At 40.7% G+C, this 25,981-nt stretch overlaps 1 protein-coding gene across 2 annotated transcripts in view; it reads right to left on the bottom strand.

The window, feature by feature from the left end:
* The window catches only part of LOC102231310 (nectin-2-like), a 121,034-nt gene that overhangs the window by 39,771 nt on the left and 55,282 nt on the right, over positions 1 to 25,981 (bottom strand). The window contains exon 7 of one of the 2 annotated variants that reach the window (XM_005798736.2): positions 9,217 to 11,822. The exons of the other annotated variant lie outside the window; for it this stretch is intronic. Within the exon in view, the coding sequence (XP_005798793.1) occupies positions 11,242 to 11,822 (581 nt within the window). The 3' untranslated portion in view covers positions 9,217 to 11,241. Of the gene's footprint in view, positions 1 to 9,216; positions 11,823 to 25,981 lie in introns of those variants that run through there. 2 annotated transcript variants of the gene reach the window in all.

Here is a 25,981-nt window from a genome sequence, read left to right as displayed (position 1 = left end):
TATTTACAAATGACATCCTCTGCACTTTCCATTTACCTTGCTCGTAGCAACTCCACACTGCTCAAGGCATTTCCTCCAAGATATAAAAATGTAAAAATGAAGAAAAAGAAAAAATATGTAAATATTTTTTGTACCAACTTGAACAGCTTTAAAAAAAACAAAAAAACTTCCATTTATGAAGCGAGTAACTTAAAATCCCAATTTCTACAATTTTCATAGATGATAGGATAGGTGACTTTAAAAATGCACTTTGTTCACAAAGTGCATTTTCAGTTGCTCTCTCAAAAACAGACACTTCTGCTTAGGCATTGTAACGCAGCATACAACATCTGGAAGTCTGTTACAGTTTATGGATGCAACCTAAAAATTTTTTTTTTTTTTTCTTGGTTAAAAATGGTTCTGTTGAATGTTTACGGTAGTTGAAAAGGGATGGAGTTAACAGTTTTGCCTGTATAAGGAATTTTGTTTATAACCATGAAGAGTAGCGTCATCTCTGAGTGACGTTTTAAACCCCGACAACCTTTTATGAGAACGCTACCTCTACTTGGAGTTACCAGACAAACTGTCTTGGTAACAGTTAAATGACAACAATGCGCCTCCAGTAATCCATTTACAAATATTCTTAGGAGTGCTGACTATAAAGTAGTGGGCATGATAAGTTCAGCAGACGCACAGGTCTAGCTAAGTGTTTTGCTAATCGCTGTTGCCACTAGTCTGGAGGAGCTGAGTGCAGGAGGGGCGTTCTGTAGGGTGGAAGCTCGGCTGGAGACTTAGAAATGGGCAACACTCTGAACGCAAGCGTGCTTAAATTCTTAAATCCTTAAATTTGGAGAAATTGAAGAATTCCTCAAACATGAGTGAAGGAATCAAATCAACAATCCAGGTATGTTTTTGATGAGAGAGTAACATAATAGCATGATATAAAGCTCAAAAGTCAATTTTACAAAACATTAAGAGTCTTAAAGGGCAGGTAATAAGTCAACGTTTCTCTCTGGGAAAGGTATTGTCTAACAAAACTACCATTAGAAACTCAATATGATCAGAAAAATTAGATTGAAACATTCAGACTGCTCATAAACTACTAGAAAAAGCAACAGCTAACACACCGTTTACAATCTGCTGTAGTCACGCACAGAAATTACTCTCCCATTCTGACTCAAGCAATGAACAATCCTCAGATTTGTCACAAACTGACTCAGTGTGTGAAATTGGCAAAGCCAGTGAAGAGTTCTGTTCTTATTTTTATAGCAGTGATTTAAATCCAATTAAACAAGCAATTCTGGCAAAAACTGATCCCGCTATCAAGCGTAAAACACTGTGTAGGTGAAGTAAAGTGCACTCATGTAATAAAATCAGAGACAGCTACACAATGAGTCGAAATAAGACCTTTGAATAATTCATCTCAGTCACACAATGAAATGTCTATTAGTAGTTTGACAACATGGCCTCAAATTGCGTGGTTTGACTATGTTGGAAAAATCTATGTAGGAAAAACCTCCAGGTTGCTTCATTGCCCCAAAATAAAACATTCAAAAGTTTTTATTGCACACTGTGCTTTTTAAAAAATAATGTTTAATACAGTAAAAATACATTCTTTTAAGTTTCTCTTCCTCTGACAGTCCCTACATCTGATTTTACATAAATATGGCAACAGAGCATAACAAGTCCCGTGTCAAACTGTAATCTAACCAAAAACCAGACGAAAAAAACCCCAAAACATCTAAAATGGATAAACTGAAGTCTGCAATTAAGGGAAGTGTGTGGCCACATCCTGTGAGCTGATGCACATGGGTAACCAAGAATGCAGCTGCATAACAATCTCAACTAAAACAGGAACTTAGTTTGTTGCTGTGCAGAAAAAAAAGTGAACAGATATGACCTTAAAAGTAGCAGCTGATCCTGTCGATCTCCAGAGCACCAAGGGAATTTTTTAACACTTAAGAGGGTTGATGATCCACAAGGGTAAAACATTTAAGGTAGTTTTTATGTCCCAGCAAATTTACCTTCAGCTGATGTTATGTTTCTGTAAAACATATCAACAAGGCAGACCATTTTAATTGCTGTGGAAGGTTCCTAAATACTACTTAGATCTGAGGTTTTAGAAAAGAGACATTTAAAGACGTCAAGACGTTTTTGACAAATAGGGCCAAGAAAGAAGAGATTCAAAACACTAAAAAGTGGCATAATTCATGAGCACGCTGGTGGAGGGGTAATGACTTGTTCTTGTTTTGTAGTAATGGGAACTGGGCATCTTAAACCTCTATATACTAAAGTCTGAGTTTGTTTGACAAATGAAGCATCAACCAAATTAGATTTACCAGGAAAAAAATAAATAAAAAAAGTACACCAAACAGGATTGCAGAAAACAAATGCTACTGCTACATGCTGACAGATGAGCAAACCACACATCTAAAAGATTTTGGGGGAAAAAGTGAACCAAAATACTTTTATAACAATGAGAAAGACTATTCTGAAACTCCAGCAGACCAATATTTACAACTTCTTACAGTGCACAGCTACTAAATGTTTAATCCAAATCGAGTTGTGGATTCTGGCCTTAGCTGGTCACATTGTAAGACCGTGTCAGAGCCACGTTATGCTTTTCTATGACCCCAAAGCTTCAAATTCTCCTTTATTTTCACTGAAGCTGAAGTTATTAGAGGTGGTGTAAAAATACCACAGCCTGTGTTCCTAGAGAACTGCTTCTTTTGATTTGTGTGCGCATCATTAAAAACCCCTGTCTTGTGTTGTGGCAGCCAGCCCAGCAAAACATGTCATTCCTTACCAAGAAATCTGAAGTGGGCAACCTTCCAGACGTTTCTCCACTAAATAAACCATATCCCCGCTGTAAAAAGCCTCCCACAGAGAGGGGGGGATAAGACAGAGTCCACAGTGCAATGGTTTTCCTCAAGATCTGCAAGCGTCTTGAGCTTAGCTAGATTTAGATTGGTTTTGGCTTTGTTTTCTTTGGAAGGGGATTCTGCTGCTCTAGTGACAGCCAGGGCACCCAGCAGTCGTCTAATCTCAAATACAGATATGTTAAATGGAAAAACAGAAAACCTAAGAACATTTATGTATTTATTCAGACTCCAAACCTGTTCTCAGATGAAAAAACAAAACAAACAAAACATGCATTTCCCACCAACCTTTGAAACTGCAGTGCAGGTTGACAGATTTGACTTATAGTTGTAGTCTTACTGTAAAAATGAAAACACTGAATGGTACGTGAGGTTTATGTAGCTTGAAATTTTTATGTTTTCTTCTTTCAATCTGATCCCTGGCAGAGCTTCGCTGGACTCGGGTTGAGTTGTTGGCTGAGTTTATCTCAGAAAAATGACCCTATTCTTTAGTATTAAGACCACAGTTTCATTAGATGAAAGTGTTTCCACAAATTTGAAACAAAAAATATAGAACAAATGTTGTTTTATGACACATTTATTCCTCCTACTACTAAAATCAGAGTATCTGTGGCATCTATTATGATGCATTGAATATTAAAGTGCTTCTATACTGCTCACCTTCTTGATACATAAGTCCACAGATGGTAAACTACCTACTTTGAGACTGCTTGCTGCAAGCTCCCTACTTTAAATGAGACACACAACTGAAGATTTAAAAATTCACCTCAAGCTGAGAAAAAGACCATCACCTAAAAGCTAATAAAAATATGCAGAAACCTTTCATAATTGAGGTTAGAGGTAGACATGATTTAATCTCCATGTTGACTCGGGTCACCTCATCCATCGCTTAAGATATCCGCTCAACAGGCCCGGCCGTCCATCACCTTCTCTGGGATTTATTAGTCGGGTCCAGAGCCGGAAGGTGAGAGGTTAAATGAGGAGCATTGTGTTTGAAGTTATCAGCAGAGAGGGACCAGAGAGGGCCTTTGCTTATCCACACACACACACACACCCCGACGATCAGACGTTTAATCAGCGCCGCGGATGTAGCCGTCGGAGCTGAAAGTCAAATATAAAGCCTTACACAAACATGCATGTGTCAAACAGTCACATGCACTTCAATTAACACACATACATCCTGTCTGAAGTGATCACACACTCACAACTCGACACTTTCTCTAACACACACGTGCACACCCCACCGTTCTGCATGCATTCACGCTGCAGCGCTACAGCCAGAAGGCCTGACTGCTTTGGGGCACCGCTCCACGTCTCCTGACTGTAAGCTAATGTTGATAGTGGTGTAGAGGCTGTCACTTTGGCTTCTGATTCAGGTTAATTGCCCCCAAGCTCAAATAAAATGGGTCTGGCACTATGCGGTCAGAGCTTTCACATGAGCTGTATACCTATTCAGCTGAAAAGAGACAAAAAAAGCCAAGTGGCTGCACGGGCTTTTATAACAAGCTGCAGCTTAAAAGCTTTACTGCTGCTGCACTCAAGGTTTTTTTTTCTCTTTTTTTAATATATTAAATTTAAAAAAACTAAAACGAAAGAGTGTGTCTCTCTCTGTGTGTGCATGTCCTCTCCATCTCACCAGCCTCAAATCCAAAGCAATTAAAGTGGCCAGATGGTGGGCTGGACTCGCAGTAAATAGCTGCATTGACAGAAGAAGCTTGCAACAAAAATGAACTGTGACAAGAAGCCAGAACAACACGCAGATACACGACGGCATCAAAGCACCGGGCAAATATCGAGGACGTGCCGCCATAACCTCCCATAACCAACTGTCACCCTCACAAGGCTGCTACCAGCAGAATGTAATTGAGCTGCGTTCAGTGGGGAGTGTGAAATAGAAGTTAAAACCAAATGAAGGGAATGTGCAGGCATGCCAGCGCCGGCATGCAGACCTCTACACTGATTTCCCTTCTGTTAAAATTTGACCAGACCAGTTTGGTTTAGTCAGGGTTCAAACAATGTAGCCTTTGAGAGGCGCCCTGTTCACCGAGCTTCAGTCCGGCCTGCACGCCCCTCCTCCCCCCGTCTGATAACAGAAACCGCCTCCCTGCAGGAAAACTCACTGAAGCTCCACCAACACATTCCTCTCTTCTCGTCTCTTCTCAGGCCCTGCACAGTTTGTGGGTGAGATATGTTTGAGCTCCTGATGGGTGTACTAATATTTATTCACTTTGAAAAGGAAAACATGTGTCCTTTCATAACAACCAGCATGGTGGGATGAGAATACTAGATAAAGACACACAGATCAGGACTTTCCCAACCAGTTGGTTCTGATTTTGTGTTTTATTCCAAGGTCTGTAGCACAAAAGAGAAAAGTGCCAGCAGACTCCTTGGTGGAGGTGCTTTGAATCCACTTTTAGGCATGAAAAGCCTGCTGCACTTTCTGAGTTTTAATAAACTCAAAGTGCATAAAAATATTTGCTGCTGGTTTATGGACCAGAAAATGGTGGGAAGTCTTAGTTTTGCTGCATGTAATGAACATTCCTCATCTGACCTGCTGACCATCAATCCTGGGCGGATTATTTTGGTTCACCTCTAAAAAGCGCTCTATGAAAATAACTCCACCATCCTGGACATTCAGTCTCTTTTCACACACTGAACTTTTACCCTTTGTGTCACATTATGCAAACTCCTGTTCTTTTGGTTTGATAAACACAAAAAGCAACTGAAGTGCAGGAAAGAGTCTACTTTATTCCCATATCAAACTGAGAAGTGAACACTTGTGTTCACCCTGAAATAAAATCCAGTGAAACCGGTTGTCACCTAAATAAACTCCATGTGTGTGTAGCTTCAACCTCAGTATGACTGCAGCTGTTCTGTGAAGGCATCAGAGGTTTGTTAGATATCATCACTGAATTAATCATAAACACAAAGAGGGTTAATTGATAAAAAGTGTGGAAGAGTTTAAATCAGGGTCAGGCTATTAAACAATATCCTAACGCTTTGAACAGAACTCCACAAGATATCATGACCGTCGACCTAACCTGACAAGATGAGCATTAATCAGAGAAACAGCCTGGAGGCTCATGGAAACACAGCCAGAGCTGTAAGACGAGAGTTTAGATACAGATCTGTGGGTTCTAGATGAGAAAATCCAGTTCTCACAGACTGAGCTTGCACTATGTTGCAAAAGGATCTCCTCAATGAGCAAAGCTGGTAAAGACATTACCCAAAAGACGTCGCAGCATTAATTGCAGCAGAAGGTTTTACAAGTTGTTCACCCATGTGGGCCGGGCAGAAATGCATACTGCACTCTTCAGATTAGTTTTCACAAAAATCTACAACAATGCATATAAATCTTCTCTCCACTTCTTTTTGCTGTTCCATCACAAAATCTCCCAATAAAACATTAAAAAGGTATTTTTCCCAGGCACTCTACATGTAACCAAGTCAGCATGTTTAGCTTAACCAGCCAGGACAGATGTGCAAAGCAGATGGAGACTGGTAGGAGGTGGAGCTTGTCCACAGGATGAGATTTTTATTCTACAAAATTGTTTCCCTGACACTTGCGCTCAGCTTTTTTCCCATAAGCCCGTTATCACACCTCTGTGGACTCGCACAGATTTATCGAAACTGAAACGAGACAAACAGCCAGACCAGGAAATTGGAGTTAAAAACACAGAGGGCCGGTCTGGACTCTGAGGGCTGTGTGACAAGAGACCAAGAGGCCACTTCATATCTTGATCAATTTATCTATAAATCTAATCAGCGGGAATCACTGAGCGGCACTTCTCTTCAATCTGGGAGCCAACTCATCCTGCAACCCTCAGCTGTTAAAGGGACTGACACACTGAAACACACAAAGCAGCAACACAGGAACGGTTTAAAAATCAGGAAATCTTTAATATGAACCGAATACGAAAAAGAAAATAGAAAGACATGACAAAACAGTGACAACAATCCTAATTCAGACCAAAACAAAGCCAAAAATTAAAAAATACAAAAAGTTAAAACAACGTTCACACAGAGCAGTCAATAGTAATAAAAGCACATTTTGGGTTAAGACTGTTTTGTAGTGAGAGTGTGTGTGTGTGTGCAGTTCAGATTCACCAGATTTGGCAGCAATCACAGCGCAGCAGTCAAGAATAAAGCACTCAGAAAACATAAATTATAAAGCACTGCAAAATAACAGAAGAGAGAGAGAGAGGAGACTGTAATAGAAGAAAATAAATCCTTCATGCTTGCTGTCACTGAGTAATACACAAATGTGACACCATAAATTAGTAATTCTTTTTTTCTCTGCTACATATTTATATATTTATACTATGTACACAGGAAGGTTTCTTCTTTTTTTTTTGTCGGTGATGCAAGGGAGCTGGGAGATGTTAAGGCTTTGATTTGTCATCGGATGTCTGGAGCCAAACAAACAGGCGAGGGGACGTCGCTTTTTTGGAACATGGGGGGGGAAATATCTGATATTTAGACTGCATCACCTTGATGCTAGGCCTGAGCCAGAATTGCAGGGTTCACTAAAAGCATTTTGTCTGACAAGCACTGCTTCAGTGAAGAGGTGGATGCCGCCGCGTTTGTGTCTGAGGATGCAGAGGTACGAGAAGTCAGGTGGGTGAGGGGAGGGGATAAAGGGGATGTGGGAGTGTGATGAGTGACTTTTAAAAGCATTGAAAGGGAATCTGGGACGACCAAGAGGTCAGCTTGGTGGCATTTTCATGAAAGCTACATATCCTAGAACATAAATGGATGCTCTTTGAAAAGTGAGATTTACGTGGTCACAATTTGGGTGCGGCTTCCTCTCAACACGGCTTTCAAGCATGATGGAAACATCTCTGTATTAGTGCAACTGTATTTGTTTTGTTCCCCCCCCCCCATTATTATTTTGTGCAGCTTTGTGTGGGCTCATGTCAGAAGACGGCAGACTTGTCAGGTATGAGGTGTCTGCTGCTCCACCAGTTTGGCTGTGGGAGTGAGCATAATGAAAGCGACTGAAGGGCGTTTGTGTGTGGGCGAATTGTTTCTCCTCATTCTGCCGATGTAGACACGTACAGCAACTGTGTGCGCGCGCGAGCGAATGCACCTTTGAAGTGCACAATATCTGCAGTTTGACACTTTTTAGCAGTGACTCAGGGCAGCCACTCGGGTTACATCTCCGGTCGGGGAAGCGTCGCTGGAATACACTCCGACTAAACAGAGCTGGCTCACACGCGTTCATCTGTTGCTTCTGGGGTGAAGGTATCCCAGATAAACTGCGGATTTTATTTTTTTGCTGTGTGCAAAGACACTAGAAATAGGATGCGGTTATGTGAAAATGCAGGTGATTCGAGGGAAAAAACACCAATATAAAATAAGCCTCAGGTTATATAAGGTTGGACAGTTCAGCATTGACCAAACTACATTCTGAAAGCCTGGGAGCACAATTGAACTCGAGGCTAACACAAACCTCCTGGCAAAACTGGCTCCATCAATCCGATATTTACATTTCATAAATATGTACATTTTCACGAGAAAAATAAAGATGATTACATTTATAGTACACAGATACTTCACACCAAAATGTACATAAGTGTTTTTGTTTGTCCCTTGTCGTTTTCTTTTTTTTTTTAAAACTCCCGCCAACCCAAAGAAACCCAGTTTTACTCTGATATTGTTCATTGAAGATGTGACAAATGCAAGTGCAAAAAAAGTAATACATTTTTTTTCTATTAAGTGGTTGTGACAAGTCAGCTGTGTTCAATAAATCTGTTATTCATCCATTTATGCATAAACTAAGGCCATTAGATGATAATCCCATTGAACACGCTGGCTTACAATCTGCCACATGGTGCTCAAACGCTAAATGCCGTCACCATTTTTGTTATTTGCCTTCTGCCTCTCTCCTGTTCTCTCTCTGCCAGCACGAAGGTTAACAATTATAACAGCAAACAAATATTTCTACTTATTGAATGCAGGGTCTGTGGTAGGCATGGACCAGCTGCTGTTGTCAAGGAAATAAATCTGCAAAAATCTCCCATCATACTGTTTTTATGGTTTAAAGTCCTTTTAATGAGATTCCAAGGGCAGAGCCAGAGAGGCTGGGGTTTTCCCCTGCTGTCTGCAGCATACAGTAATGTGGCACTGCCCCTCCCCCACCTGCTGCTGGAGGCCGTCAAGTCAAGAAAATAAAATAAAAAAAGAGCAACTCATCGAAATAATCGCATTTCACTTGTTTGTTTTATGTTTTACTTAGGTCTGCATCAAAATAAAAAAAATGTCAAAGCTATGACTAATGATCAGTATAAATTATTTTAAATTCAATTTCAAATAAAGTGACATTTTAAATAAAACATCAGATTTAAAATGATTAAAAATGTTCAAAAATGCTGAAATTTAGGTTAAATATTTCAGTTAAAAAAAAATTACATTTTGAATTTTACTTTCCCTAATTAATGAGTACAGTTTAAATTGTAGCAGTAATAGGAGTAACTTTTGCTTTTTTGCTTTAAACATTTTATTTCATCGTAATTTCTGCCAATATTGTGACGCTGCTGTTATCCTGCTGTGAGAATCTGGTACCGGTCTACGCCTGGTCTGTGCTGAAGCATTTCTCCTCAGGGTAAAAGCGCCATGATAAGAAAAGCAGGCGGTTTTGACCTGGTTTTGACTGGCAGACTCCTTCAATAAGGCCAGTCCAAAGCCCACCTGGCCTTAATGGCATCAATCAAGATTACACCTGCTGGATGTCCTTCTGACGAGGTCAAAGGGGAGTCAGTAATCAGGGCGGGAAACTCATGAGTGGAATGAGCTTCTCATCACAATTATCCAAATGCATACAGATGCACACACCGAGCCTCAAAGACATCAGTGTACAGTAGCCATCGTGTCTAATTTCTAGAAAGGAGCTCATTAAAAAGGAAGAATTAACGGTTCGAAGACAATAAGCTCTGCACCTAAAGGGCCATTTCACCACATGTTGCCCATCAATACCAAACCTTTTTACGTCCTCCAATCAATTCACAACATTCAACATCCGCTAATGGAAAGTAATATATGATCCTCATTGAAAATCTGTCTTACCTAATGCCGCAGCACTATGGAGGTTCTGTTACATCCGGCCATTTACTAAAGTGTGGAAGGAGGGGGTTGTGAATGTGGCCAATCCAGGTGAATTACTCCATTGGAGTGGAGTAAGTGGGGCTCCTGATGGATCAGGAGCGGTAAAATACTCCCCCTGCTCTAGGTGGCCGTGACCTGGACAGCGCCCCGGATAAATCAACACTTCCCATAAACACTGGAGAGAATGGGAAGAGAAGGGGTTGCAGAGATGGGAGGAGAGATAGAGCGAGGAAACGCCACTCCATAAACGATAAGCAGCGGCAATCTGTTGGTCCCAGCTAGACGAGCAACTTCATGGCTCATTACCAGTCAAGCTCCTCCTGTTGGGAGGGATCCGGAGAGATGAGGATGAGGAAGAAGAGGTGCTTATCTCTGTTCCTCCTGCATCTCTCCCTTCATCCCTCCGCCCCATCACATCAGCAGCACTTCATTCCTTTATCCAGAATCAAACCTCCAGGCACAGAAAAAACAAGCCTGCATGACAAATTTCCTAAAAAGTCCTAAAAATGGTAACTTTCTCAACTTTTCTGTTGGTAAAGAACTAAAAATAATAATAAACCGAAAGCTTCTCTTCAAACCTTAAGAGTCCAGTGTTGCTGATGATCTGCAGAGCTGCGTGTTTAGAGTTGTCAGAGTAAGGCAGAGAGAGCAGAGTGAGCACGAGCAAATACATCATTCACATCTCTAATACAACCGATGGTTTCTGTCTTTTTTTTTTAACACACCAACACACCAGATGTTACAGCACAACACATTACCAAAACAAAAGGCTTCCCACAGGAGGACTGAGAGTCGCAGGCAACATGGAACTGCTTGACAACCACAGTATTTTTTATTTTTAAGTGAAGTTAGGAGTGAATATGCAAGTGAAATGCCTGTATAGCCAAGCTTGTATCATGATTCAATTTTCCTACTCCCACACTATGTATTTTCTCTTTTAGTCTGACAGTTGAAAGTCAAGAACCGAGCAATGGGGAGAGCATGGGCTGAAGCGGTGAGAGATGTTGCGCTTTTCTCAGTTTGATTTTCAGTTGATGCTTCTTAAAATGCTTTTCCTCATGCCCTCTTCCAGTCCTGCTCACTACGGGGCTGCTCTGTGATTAATAATTGGATATATTTAAAATCAATTTGCAAAAATAAAAGTGGTATTTTTTTTCTTTTCCCCCCCCCTCAATGGGAGTGGGGCAAGACCCAAAACCAAACAATCCTCGAGAGGAATTCTTAAGCCTGCTTTTTATTTCTCTCATCTTCCTCCTCTGGTTGCTCTCCTCCTCTTCCTCTATACGTAAACTGCAGTCCGGGAGATGACCGAGCCATCCCGCTGGGACTCCATGTCATCGTCCATGTAATCTCCAATCATATCATCCGGGTTGGGAGGGGGGCGCAGTTGCAGAATCGAGCCTCCTCCAGCGAAGTGGTCGTATCTCTCGTCCTCCTCCATCTCGTCAAACTTCCTCCTCTCTGCTTCGTCTAATTCGTTGCTCAGCAGGATGTCCTGGGCGGTGGGTGTGCCGGTGACGACCTCAGGCCGGGCGCCCACAGTGAACGGCTGGTGGTGGTTGTTTTTCTCTCCCAGACCCTGGTTGGGTGAGCGATCGATGTAGACGGGTCCGTTGTTATTACCACCCGCAACGCCGCCGCTTCCCGTTCCTCCGCTTGTTCCGTTCTTGCTCGCCTTCTTGCCGCCGCCGAATATGCGTGTCTTCATGTCGCTGCCACCGTTGGCCCGGTAACCCTGCTGCTGCCTACGGCTACGGGTGACGAGCACGGTAACGAGGGCGGCGACCAAAAGGAGGGCCAGCAGGGAGCCTATAACCGCCCCTGCCACAACACCAGCATTGGATTCGGTCTTTGAAGGCTCTGTGGGAGGGAGGAGAGGCAGGAAAGGAGAAAATAGAAGAAAATGAAAAATTATTGGAGGAGGAGGGAGAAGTAGACACCAGAAAGAGGAATAAAGAGAGCATAAAAAAAGACCAGTAAGAAAAGGGGAAAGTGAGGGATGGGAGATGTCAGTGGTGGTGTGAACTTCAGTCAAGTGTGCAACACTACCGAGATGCAAGTACAGTCAATTGTGTTTAAATCCAAATAAATAAATATACATATATGCAGTGCAGAGAAAAAGTATTTGCTTGCTTACAGATTTCTTCCCGTTTTTTCTTTTGAAACTCAAATGTTTGACACCGAACAGCCACCCTCAAAACAGTTTCATTAAAGTCAATCATTCAGTAATAACACCAGTGTCATTGTGACAGTTAAGGGGTTAATAAATCAGATAAATATAACTAGAGTAAATACAAAATACTGTTTTCAAATGAGGAGTTCCTCTACTAGAGAAATACAAACATCTCAAACAACCTACACTGTTGTCAAAGAGTAAGCACTCTACCTGTTTAATCATAAATGTCTTGGGTTTGTTTAGGAATCTTTTGATATCCACAACCAAGGCCAGTACCATCAGAAATCCCTTCAGTAGAAACTGTCTGAAGTAAACCAAAAGATCCTAAAAGGCCCTGATGTAAAGTAGTTCAAGAGGAGATGAAAGGTTTTAAGATCCAACATTTTAAGAAGGGCTTAGGAAGCCATTTCCAAGACTGAGAGTCCAGGGAACCACAATGTCTTAGTAAATTTACTACAAGACAATCACCAACTTATCCAAGGGGACACAAAAGAACCCAAAACAACTTTTAAACTTGTGTGTGTTCATTATTCAACAGTAAGAAAGAGTTAAAAATGCCAAACAGGCGAGAGACCAAAACCTCTGCTGACCCTAAAGCACAAAAGGCCACCTGTGTCAGCAGCTTCCAAAAACATCTTTTTCAAAAAGAAATGTTGATCCTCCTCAAGTCTTTTGGAAAAATATCCTGTATTCTGATGAGACAAAAGCAAAATATTTCAGAAACTTATTTAAAATTTGTCTAGTGTTGGTTTTCAGAATAACTTGACAAATAATATCTGAACATCAGACCAAGACTTTAAGCTCAAGCCCAATCGGGTTATGGAGCAGGAAAATGATCCAAACGGTACCAACGAATTCACTTCAAAATGATTCAAACACCACAACAAAAAGGATTGGAAGTGGCCCAGTCCAAGTCTGAACTGTCATCAGATTGAACCTTGTGTAAAGACCCTCGACAGGTTGGTAATGAACAAAGACCCTTCAGGGTGGCTGAATTAAATCAATTATGCATAAAACAGGGCAAAACTTTCTCCAGTGATGTTAAATGATTCTAGCTAGTTATCACAAAAGCTTGATGGCAGCTGTTAAGTTTAGGGACCAATAATTTTTTCACAAAACCATTTATTTAAATTCAACATTTGAAAGCAGTTTTTTGTATTTACTTAGCTCGTCTTTTACATCAATTTTTGACAATTTTCACATTTAAGTGGGACAAAGTCAAAAAAGAAGAAATCTGTAAGCAGGCAAATAGTTTTTAATAGCAGTCGGTGTGAGAGTGTGTGTGATGGTATGTGTGTCGAGCCTTCAGCTGCACTGACAGATCCTCCCCTCCCTTTAGGCTGTTCCTGTCCCCTTCACCACAGCCACGTCTTTACAACGTCTCAGCCACATTCCCCCGTGTGCTGCCCTTCGACAGCCAGGGTCTGTCCAAGGCTCATCACAAATCACAGAGCTTGGAGGGACGGGGGAAGATTGGGGACTGGGAGTTAAACCACGCACACACACGCACACGCCCGCATGCTCAAATGTACACAGTTTCTGATGAGGTAGAGAGCGGCGGGTCAGGAAAACAAGTGGAGGCCATGCAGAGGAGGAGGAGGACTGTAACAATGAATGAAGGAAAGAAGAAGATGAAGAGATGGAGGAGGAGGGGTGAATGAACGAGCGACGCAGCAGAATGACAACTCTTCCTTGAAGCGATTCATCAACAGCGGGGAGACTGAACGGATACCCCCCTCTGCTTTTGTAATTATTTGAGTGTAGATTAGTCCAATGTGAATCCATTTCTATTCTAGCATCTGAAAGTCCCAACAGCCTTGCTCCACATACATACATACACATAAAAAAGTGCATTTAATGGCTTTGTTAGAGTGCAAACTAACTTAAGGGGATACAAGCAAAAGTAGGGCTCTGCCAAATCCAACGCATTGCTTTTTCAACATCTATGTACGAAAAGACTCATGGGACGGAGCAGTCGAGTCTAAATCAGGGTTTGATGAGGTCCCACATGACTCGTCAGCTGCGTAGCTCTTACCACTCCCTGGACACCCGTGTCCAGCGATATTATTGCTGTATTTTATCTCAACACAACCTTTTTTAAAGTGCATCTTTGTGCTAGAATGGATGTTATTGCTTCCATGAGCGAGGGAAGTGCTAATAAATACCAAAGCTGTGTTGGAAGTGTCCCCTCATTCAGCACAATTCACTATAGAGTAAAACAGCCAGTTTATGGTGCTACTCAAAATCCTTCCTTTTACTCAACATTCAGTTTCCACACACCACACTAAGAGTTGTAAACAGGGGGCAGTAGAAGGCATTAGCATGCTCAGTCAACACAAGCTTTGTTTATGCTAACATCCAAAGCTCTTGCTGCAATCTTCAAAGATTTTCCTAACATTGCAACTCCAGTCAGTCTGAAGCAAGATCTTAGTAAATGACAAACATCCTGAATCTGTTTTATTTTGTTTCAACTCTAAAATAACCATGTAAAATCTTCGTTCTAGATTACAAACATGAAACATTAGCTACATTTTTTACAGAGTGTTTATTTGAGAAAAGTTTGCAAAGAAGTTACAACACAAAGAAGTTCAATTGAGCTTTTTGAGATATATTCATTTATGGAAAGATGTGTTGCAGCTCATGCCTCTGTAACTTGATACAACAAAACAATAATGGCTAAAATTGACATGTTTGTTATAATTTAAAGTCAGTGTTGTGAAGAAAGACCGTCTAAATGACAGTATTAGGACAAAATCATGCTGTCCATTCAGGAGCCATTTATTGATCAGATACATAAGGACTGTAAAAAATACCCCATTTGCCACTACCAAGATTTAAAAAAAAAAAAAAAAAGAAGTCAAGCAAAATGTTTTGTCGTCTAGAGAAACTGTCTTTTGATTTAACAAAGAGATTCCTTAGAGAGAGCTGGAGTGACGGGCATTTTACCGGCTTGTATGTAGCACAGAGAAATGCACTTGTGCCCCTCCTCTACCTGTTGCTTTCAACTTTTAAAAGACAGACAAATTCAACCCTTCATAAATATTTCTGTTTGCACAAATGCTTCTGTCTTCATGTGTAAAATACAAGGAGTGTGTGCCAACAGTCTTATTGTTTTAAACCCACATTGCCATGATTAGCAGCCAACCTGTTACAGAACCAGACAACCCAACTTAAGCAGTCAGTGTCAGCAGTGTGGATAATGTTTAACACAAATTATACCAAATTTACCAGCTGCTCTGTCTTTTTGCTAAAATGTTTATCAAACATAATTTTATATATACGCGCAGTTTAACAACTGTAACGTTAAATTATTAAAAAGCACTATGAATGGATGCTTTTCTGATTTCTAAAGCATTTATTTTACATTTAAAAGTGCAGCTAATTTCATGAAACTATACTATTTAAAACCTTATATATCAAATAAACCACTTAAGAACTTAAAACCTAAAGATAGCACAACACCTAACTAGTTTGAATCTTATTTATGATTAAAATAACAAGCATAATAAAATAAAGATACACTATTTCCTGCAGAAGTGAATGTAAATGCTACAGTTAAGGCACAAAGAAAAAAAAAACACATTTTACCAAAGTTACACCAAATTATAATGTGTCCTACAAGAAAGAAGTTCACAAATAAGCTCTTCTGTAATAAAGAAAACAGTAAAGTCCCAACAAACTTGAGCTTAGCAAAGGCTTATTTAGGTCACAACTTCAGGATTTTAAATGCTTTCTGAGACTCTGACAAGTCCCCATAAACAGAATCTGTGACCGTTTCCTCCCAGTGTGGTCATCATCTATAAACGAGAGGGTTGGGGATTTCTGGCAGTACCACTGCTGGAATTAATGCTGTTTGCAGTCACAGTAGTGTGAAGCTGCTCGGAAGAAAAATGCCCTCCAACTAGCACCGGTTCTGCAGCGTGGCAATATGTAGACAACCTATCAGGAGAGTTAACTTCAACAGAAAGGATGACTACATCAGAAAGACAGCCTAGATTTTATTTCATAAGCCGTTTCTACAGCAACACATAATCTTTGGAGATTTAAAGCGTAAGCCTACTTTTAGAAAGGAAATTGATTCTCTTTGTGAATATTTCCCACTTTCAAAGGATTCTCAGCCTTCGTGTGATGCATGTTGTACGATTTCATTGTATTTGACATGCTTTCATGTAATCTTCCAACAGGTTGTGGATCATCAAGCAACGGAGCAAAGTCTTGTTATGGATCTGGTAATGAGAAGAAGACGACACAGAAGGCGACGCCGGATCCCAAAGTTGTTTATTTGAGTGGTTTCCATGATGCCAGCTTCACTCTTCACTGGGCTTTCTTAGGGTTTTCTTGAAAATGAATGGCATTGCAGTCTTATATTACAAATCCAATGCGTTTCGACTTGGACGATATGCTACATGTCCAGGGATGCAGTTGATTGGTCACCTCATTAGTAAATACTGTCCATCTGTTCAGAACTTAATGTCAGTATAAATGCAGATGTTCTGTGAAAACCTTAGAGGTTTGTTAGAGAACATTAGTGAACAAACAGCGACATGAGGACCAAGAAGCAGAGCAGACATGTTAGGAAGTAAGCATCAGAAACGTCTAAAGCAAGTTAGCTTGTAAAACAAATCCAAAGCTTTGTGCACCTCGGAGACCGTTCAATCCATATCTCAAAATTAAGATTTGCTTTCCACCTAAACTAACAGGCTGTATAAGGAGAGTATTAATTAAAGCAGCCAAGAGACCCAAGAGCTGCAGAAATCCAAAGCTAAGGTGGGAGAATCTGTTGACAGGGCAAGTGAAAAAACTGGACTTTATGAAATAGTGATGAGAAGAAATCTACAGCTTAAAGAAAACCATGAGAAGTCTTATTTGCAGTTTGCCAAAAGCTGTCTAAGCGCTGTGGTCAGAAGAGGCCTAAACTCATTTTCAGAGTGTGAAAAAGGTTGTGTATGGAAGAAACGCTGCAAATCCCCCTAAATGAACCTGTCCTATAACAAAATATGGCTGCATCATGCATGACACTCAGACTTGCATTTCACTTCTGAATTACGCACTTCTTTGTGCTGGTCTGAGATAAAATCCCAATAAAAACATTTAAAGCAGGTACCTGAAACACGGCAAAATGTAAAACAAATGCTCAAAAAATATACATATCTTTGGCAGCAGTGCAGCTTGGTTCATTTCCAATGTGTTTTGCTTCGGTTCAGTCCATCCACCTGAATCTTTTGTCTGCTATTTTCCAAATAAGTTTGGATTTTTGCTGCTCTCGTTCAGATTAAATGCTGCCATCTCTCCATCGTTAATGGTCAGAACTCTCATTTGCACATTTCTTTGTGAACACAGGTTGCTGCTGGGCTCCCTTACACACATTTGTGCTGAAAGCAAAGAAATTGTTCTCTGCAGCTACAAGTAAACACGTTTGAAATCTTCATCTGTCGCAAACATATTCGTCCTCCCCTAAGGTTGGAGCTCTTCAGCTTATAAGCAAATAAAATTATGGCATGCCCATAAATTTTTCATGCCAGTCCCTGGTTGAAAGTGATCAAGAAGCCCTTAGATGTGCTGAATATCATGTCTGCAGCTCTTCTCTCTGCACTTTCACCAGGCGCTGCAGAGGATTAACCGCAGGACGCTGCTGTTGGAATCCCTGCCTAAATTTGAAAGCAGCAAATCAGCCTAACTCTTATTGTCATTCCTATTCGAAATCCCAAAGAGGCCAGCCCATCTTGTTAAGTGTACAGAAGGCTGACAGAATCACTCTTGTAACACTGATTCTTGTCAAGAGAGAAAATGGGAGTGTGCTGGCTTCTACACCTGTGCTCTTCTCCTCTTCCCTCTCCTCCGTCTCTCCCTCCACTACACCAGCTGTCTCCTCCACGCATGCCGTCTGCGCTAAATCCATTTTCCCCATCATCGCTCCAATTTACATTTGTACTTCTGTTTTATGCTACTTTTTTGAACCTTTTTTCTCCATTGCGAGCCCGAGGAAAGAATTAATAATGATGGCTACACTTTTCTCCTGCTTTTGTTCGCTCTTCTCCCAAAGCACACCAACTCTCTTGCCTTGCAAGCTGCGCTAAACACTCCTATTCACACACACCAGAGAGCAAAAGCTAGAACTCTCTGTCCACTCCTAACAGGAACACAAGAAGTCCATTATCTCAGGCCCAGAGGAGCGCCATCACATGCAGGAGAACTTTGGGCCGGATGCTGCGACACTTTTCCATCACATCAAAAGAAATTACACTTAAATTCAAATGCAAATTTTCCCCAAGCACTACTCATCCAATTATTTTTAATGCATCGCTCAAGTCGGTTTTTTTCAGTCTGCGCAGATAAATCCTTTTGTAGAGGATAATTCATGTTTTATTCTGGCGTTCTGAAGATAACCCCTTAAAAGATTCACAAAATGAGACGTAAAAAGATTCACCGCAGGCTGTCGGTGCAGGCCCAGACATCCAACAAGGAAGCCTTGAAGTTTGTTTAAGTGGGTAAAGGAGGAGACGTCTCCGAAACAAGCTGCTAGATGAGCCAGCGGAAAGCTTGCAATATGCAAGCTGTGTGGATAACGGCAGGGGAAAAAGCAGAAGTACAATACTGGTGGGTATTATGATGATGTGAAGTTGTGATGGATCAGTACATGCTGGCAAGCAGAGGGATTATGTATTTTCTATAAAACCTTCTGATTCTGCCTTTGGAGAAACGTGACTAAGCCGAATTCAACACAAACTCATAATATTGTGAAGTAATTAAACAAATTAGGATTTTCACAAATGATCCAAGTTTTCAAAAATTTTTGTTTTACATTTTCACGGTGGCTCAAAGGTAGAAGAGAGACCGTTTAGGCTGCTGCTGCTCCGTGTTTGTGTGATGTGAGCAGCGTAATCTGCCTTTTTTTTGTCTGAGCATGGAGAGACGTCACACCTGCACCAACCGTCTTATAGTTCCAAGCTGGAAACCAGTGAGATTTGCTGTCTGTTATGGTGCCGACTAGAGCTGCACAATGTAAGGAAAACATGCGCTAAGATAACATGCAATAAATAAAACAAATATCAAAAAGAGCATTTCTGCTTTGCGTTCATTGAACAACAGAGACAGAAGGTAGTGAGTTTATTTGTCTAGTGGGGGGGAGTGATTAATCTCAAAAACATGGCCTTATTAAAAATGTTTGGATAAACAACAACTTGGTTATACTCAGTGACTTTAATATTTTTGAAACAACAAGGATCAACAAATATTTAGGGTGGATTTAAATCCACCCATGTTACTTATAGAGTTAACAGCAGTTCAGCAAGTTCTCAGCAATATTACGACTGAGTAATAATGAACTTATGAAGCATTCTGCAGCCTCGTTTCTAACAACTGTTAACACAAAAATATATTGTTGCCTCTAAATTTTTATTTACTCAAACACTAAAAGAAACGTATTCAGAAATTTATGTTTCACAGTATTATATAAAAGACTGACTAAAAATACGAAACATCAAAACTTTTTTCTTCATTTTCATTTGTACAGCTGCTATATCTTAATATCCGAGTCCTGTAAACTCTGGTTTCCCCATTTGGAATTTAAAGTTGGCCGACATTTCTTGGAAAATTAGAAAAACTGGCTTCAAATTAAAAGAAATAAGCTTCAAGAGATTATATCGTCATTTCCATTGTGATGAAGCACAACCTGTTCTGTTTCCCTTAAAAAACAGTTCATCAAATACTCCCATCAAATATCGGTTTGGTTATTTTTCAGTAGAAGTCTGAAAATTTTTATGGCTTTAAGGAAAAAAAAGCATTAAAAACAAACTTTTGATTCCTCTTTTACAAAAATATAACTTGAATTGGAAAAGGTTTAATGGATTTCATTTTATCTTACACTACCAAGAGTCACACGGCTTTGACTAAAGGTTTTACACCAATTTACTGCAAAAGTCTAAAAAGTTGTTCTACTTTGAACTGCCTTATATACCAACCTTACACAAGGAAAAAAAAATCAATTTCTATATCCATGTTCTTTTCCGCCAGCTATGTCGAAGGCTGTGCCTTAAGGCAGGGAAGAAAATAATAAAAAAAAATATGATACAAAGGCCCCAAAATTACTTTCATGAATGCATTTCCTTTTTAGATGAATCCAGCTAAGGAGCTGAGTGTACTTCATATCATTAGTATATTTCTATTGTACATGTTGAGTTGGGGAAAATAGCATAAACTGATTAAAAGTTTGTTCAGAAATGGTATTTGGGCTTAAAGCCTTTTCGTTTCGACAAAAAGAAACTGTAATAAGATGCCGTTTGTTATGTGACAGTAAAAAATGATTAAAAATACAATAATTTTGCCACCTCTACACTACAGCAAGTAATTCCTTCCCCCCGCCCCAAACACAGAAAGCATATTGTGGATGCCAAAACACAGCCTGCTTCTTGTGAAGTCTCGTCCAAGAGGACTGCACGCTTCAAATGAGCGAGAGTAATGAGGGAGACGGAGCGCAAGTAAAAATTCACTGCAGCCTCACAAATACAGACGTGGTCGCAGCCTCGCTAGTCCTCCCACACCATTACGGTCTGCGGTGACCTGATGTTGGGCTGGACTTCACGTAAAGCAGAGCTTGAAGTTATCGAACGGGGTTGTGTGTTGGTTTGGAGCGCCACCGTTTGTGCATGTGTGCGCTAATTAGTGTCGGGAAGGGGGCCAGTCGCAGGCTGGAGGGGGAGACTTGGCTCCTACAGACCTGAGCTCTGGCCGTTTCTCGCATGGCTTGACAGACGCAGGCAGATGCGCGTGCACAGGAAAAACCCCTCACCCAGTGGAGGAAAAACAGCCAAGCCCCTTTGCCCTTGAACTGTCTCCTCAGATGAGTCAGAAAATGGGAGAGATTGCACCGAATTGAAAGGAAATCTCTTTTCCGCCAAACTGGGGAGCCGCGCTGACCACATGGGAGATTCAATCCAGAACATTTAACTTTTTTTTTTTTTGGAGGTACAGCTGAGCGGCCCCCACTTTCTTCTGGGACTGACGAAATAAGATGGAGGGAATCTAGGTTATAGCCTCACAAGAGTCCCCCTGAGAGAAACCCAGAATGGAGGGATGGAAGGAGAAATGGAGACTACTAAGCTGTGATTAAGGAAGAGCTGCTGCTATTTAAGAGTTAAGCTGGAGAGGAGAAGGAGATTGCATGGGCAGTGGAGGAGGAGAAGAACGCTGGAGGGGGTGGGGGGTAAGAGCATCCTCTCCGAGCGGAGAGATCAGCAAGCATGCAGGCGGAGGCTGAAAGACAACCTGAGAATGAGAGAAGTGGGAGAGAGCGTATGCTGAGCAAGAAGATGAAAGATGCAACAAAGAGAGCCAAGTGGAGCCAAGGAGATGACGAGGGAAAGATAAAAGGGAAAGAAAGAGGAGAAAGAGGGTATGTTTGCATATGACTAAGCAACAGGATCAAAAATGAGAGGAGGAGAGGCAAGGAGAAGAGAGGACAACCATCCCTCTTCTTTGCCTTGTGTACGCAGGGCACGGCTGAGGGCAGAGGACTCGAGTAACGCAGAGTCACAGAGTGGAGTGGATTCATGTTTTTGTGTGTCATGCAGCTGTGGGGTAAAAAAAAATTAAAACACAAGGAGCGGGGGACCTGCCATGTAGCAGGTGCTGACCATTTCACGCCTGTCGGCCCCTCTTAGCCCTGTTTGTCTACAAAGATCCACATTAGTCTCTGCAGGTCTGAATCACACCCCCATCTGAAGTCATCTCTCTCCACCATAGGTTCCTCTTCCCACAATCATACTTCACTCTGACATTTGCTGCTCGCCTTAGTCACCTCTTAACTGCTGGCAGATTTAGCTCGCATCTTATCCTCCTCCTCCTCTGGAAATGAGTAACACTGGAGCAGGATGGCGGGAAGGAGGAAGGACCCGACTGGATGGATGGATGGATGAGCGATTTGTGGGAAGTTCAACATGCGACCAAAAATGATAATGGAGAGTGTAAGAGGTTGAAAAGAATGAGAACGCAAAAAAAGTAAAATAATTGCGGGATGAAAGAGAGCAGAAGAGGAACGAATGGTGGAGTTGAGAAGAAAAGCGGTGAAGAGCTGAAGCAGCAAAGGGTGACTGATCTGCTCTGAGAGGCTTGAAGAGTGACAGAAACACACACTACGCTGAGCCACAGCGGAGGCCAATGGCTGTGCACATTGGACGCAGTGGCACAAGATTCCCACAGGAGTTTTAAATGCTGTCAGCATCGCTCCCGCTCCCTCCGTCCCTCATGTCTTTACCCTCTCAGACTAAGGAGTGCATGCTGGCACTGATTTATCTCGGCGCACACTCCCCGGCTTTGTAGTCTGAAATCAAGTCTCTCCATCTTCCTCCACCTGTTCGTGGGATCTTCCAGTCTTCCTCACTTTTAAAACACAGCAGGAGATGGAAAAAATCCTTTGTGCTACAAAGGCCAGCTACACTACTACTGCATGTAGCAGTAGAAAGTGGCCCCCAGGGGTTTACTGACGCATACTGTGGCACCATAAAAAGCCAAGAGACCTCGAAGATGGGGAAGTAGAGAGAGGGATAATCATAATGAACAAGCAAAATATGAAGAGGGTGAAAAAAGCTAAAAATTAGAGCATAAAGAGCCTGGGTGGCTTTTAAGATGTAGCCAGCAGAAAACATGCACTTTCTCCTCCATTATAGACACAGTTTACTCCTATGTCAGCAGAAAATAACTTCATATTAAGTGCAATCATACCACAGAAGAGTGGAAGGAGATGCATATTGTATGAGGTGAAATGCAGGGATGAACTCTGCTGAAAGGTCCTGCTGAACTCTTGAAGAACAGAGCGGGGGGGCAGGGACTCTGTGGCCTCTTTTCCAGTCTTACTGACATCATTTTAGACATTTTTACTTCAAAGCACAGAAACACCATCAGAGGCTCTTCCTCGCATGAATGCATGTCTGCATAGATGGATGATTTTCACAAATAAGAGTGCCCACACAAAAACATGTGCAACTCAACGGGTATTACCAGATCTTGCAATATTTAACGGGCTGATATCGCTTGACAAAGTGAAGTATGTTTTTCAAAACATATTCCAGCATTCAATTTTATTCCCACTTTAATATCTCTTCAGTTTCTCACAAACTACGCTTAACTGTGGGATTCAAATCAGAAATGATAATTTCTGATTTTAAATGGCAGCAATGTTGACAAGTATGTACAATTTTAAAGGATGAGTTAATAATGACTAAAGCAGTGAAAGGCTCAATATTGCAGCTAGACGTTTTTACTTTAACATAGTTTAGCTTTTCTCCAAGTCATTAACTTCTTGACTTTATATTTTTCATTGAAATTTAATAGGAGTGCATCGATAAATTGGCCAGACAATAATTCTGCCCCAATTTCCTTAATTTTGGGAGATCAGTGATCAACTGATACATGTGAAATCCATCTTCTCAATCGATCTTATCCACCTCGGCACTGGTCTAAATATCAACCACTGTCCTCTTTTGCTCTGTTGAGAAAAAGGTCCGACTGTCAGACTGAAGCTCCAGTTAATGTCTGCAGGTTCCCAGTTAACCAACGTTACCCCACTGTTGCCAGCTGCTCTGGTTCTGGGGGGCTTTTGTCCGACTCTTGCCTGATCCACCTGCTTTGGCCTGAGCTATGCCAGATGCCATGAGGCTGCCTGCTTGCTTTGTTGCTCATTTTGCTCCACAAAAATCTCAATTATTTTTTGAAGTCCATATTTAAATGTGTTTTGCTACAGCTGAACCAGCTGGGTCATAACACCAGAAACACAAAATTTTTTTTTTTTTTAGTTCTTGGCACATAAAGCAAGAGAAACATGATAAAACGTGCTCCTCCATGTCATAGTTTTTAAAAACTTCTGAGATATTAAATTCAAACAAATACGCAAAAATCTCTTTTTTCAAACTATGTTTTTTTTCTAGCAAAATGTCTTAAAATTAAGTTAAAATTCTTCATTTCGAAGAGGAATCTTCATCTGGTGAAGTTATATCAGTCACTCTAATATGAAGGTTAGGGCTTTGAAGATTTACTTGTTGTACCCATTTAGTAGTTTTATGACTCAAAAATTGAAGTAAGAATGGAAGCACCTCTTGAGTTGCTACGCCGTATTGACCGAGTTGGCTAATAAAAATTACTCATTAGGCTAGCTGACAACATTCGCCAACAGACGCATTAAAGAATAATAGTCTGCCAGTGCCAAGCAATAATTTATCTGGAAACATTTTAACTACTTTGTAGCAAAATTAACGATGAGAGTGAAAGAAGAGACACAAATGATTTGTTAGAACTGTGAGAATATGGCTAACCATTATTTAGCCATAAGTTAGCATCCACTCCTCTTTGGCACTAAGAGCTGCTTCACAGTTTCTTAATGAGTCTGGAGAGGGATTGGACAAAAAGATTTAAAATTTTAACCAAACCATTTTTAAGAAGCAACCAATTGCATTTTATCATCTTTTTGTCTCCAGTTGCAAACAGCTCTAGAAGTATAACCCACCCATCATCAGAAGGACTACGTCTGCACTCCAAGCACTTCAATTGTATTTCTAAAGACTAAAAATAGTAGCATTAAATCACATGGAGACACAACCAGAGGATCCGTTAATGTTTTCACTGAATAGAGAAACAACTGTTCACACTGCAAACCTAAAAATCTTATAACATTTTTATCACTTGCAAACAAAGAGAAGTTAGAAACATTACCACAGATCAACTAGTTAACATATTTTCAGTGATAATTGCAATAATTGATATTGATCAAAATTAATTTCAAAATAGAATATTTTTTTGATAAGCTTAAATTTAAGGATATTCCATCTTGTTCAAAAGGACTTTTTTTGCCAATAGAATCGTCTCAGGATAAGAAAAGAAGAACTACAACTTTTTTAAAAAGTCAAATGTGAACTAGAATAAGATTTAAACACAAAACCTTTAATATGTTTGTAAAAAAAACTCCAGTTTTCTCAAAAACACCACTACTCTTGTGTTTTTGTGAACCTAAAATCCTGCATCGACTTGTGAGATGGATGCATCATTAACACCAGTAGCAGGTTTCATACGAGCTTATAAAATCTACATCTATTCAAATCAAATACACCACTCACAGTTTTGTAGTCTAACGTGTAATTACTGCTCATTTCCTTTGCTTTGGGTCCTCCATTTACATTAATGCATGTAAGTACTTCTGAGGAGTCATAAAGTGTAAGAATGGCTTCAGGGTAAAGAGAGGCCTCGGTTGAAAAAAGAAAGAAAGCACAATAGACCAGAAAAAAAATGGAGGCCAAAGAAATAAAAAATATGCAATATTGCCTCTAGATGCACAAAAAAAACAGAGGACCTTGAACACTGTTGCAGAATAAAAACTTGGAATAAAAAGTATCGACAACATGCAAAGAGCTGTGGAAAAAGTGGCACGCACTCCTAACAGAAAGAAGAAAAAGAGAGGCATGATGTTGAAGGAAAGAATCCAAAAGGATGCACACACTGACTCAGCATTTACATCCCCTCAGACACACACACCAAGGACAGAGCAGCTGGACCCACTAACCTTACACTAAACACCCAAGATCAACCTCAGCACAGAGAAAATGTGTGTGTGGGTGTCTGCAGTGTTTATGTGGCATGTGATGAAAACAAGGTGTATCCCTGGGGAAGCAATAAGAGCATAAAAAAATGGGGAAACGTGTGGTTTGTGTGATGAAAGAGCAGTTGGTTCCAGCTCATCAGTTTTCAGGATATAAATATTTTCATACACAAGCCTGAGGTAAGTTTACGTAATGAATGAACAGCCAGCAGTGCATTTTGCTTTTACTCCGCTGGAATTCTCAAAGCTTTATTGATGCAT

Source organism: Xiphophorus maculatus, chromosome 3 (assembly GCF_002775205.1).
Source record: "Xiphophorus maculatus strain JP 163 A chromosome 3, X_maculatus-5.0-male, whole genome shotgun sequence".
Taxonomy (NCBI): Eukaryota; Metazoa; Chordata; class Actinopteri; order Cyprinodontiformes; family Poeciliidae; genus Xiphophorus; species Xiphophorus maculatus.
This window is presented reverse-complemented; position numbering and strand designations above follow the sequence as displayed.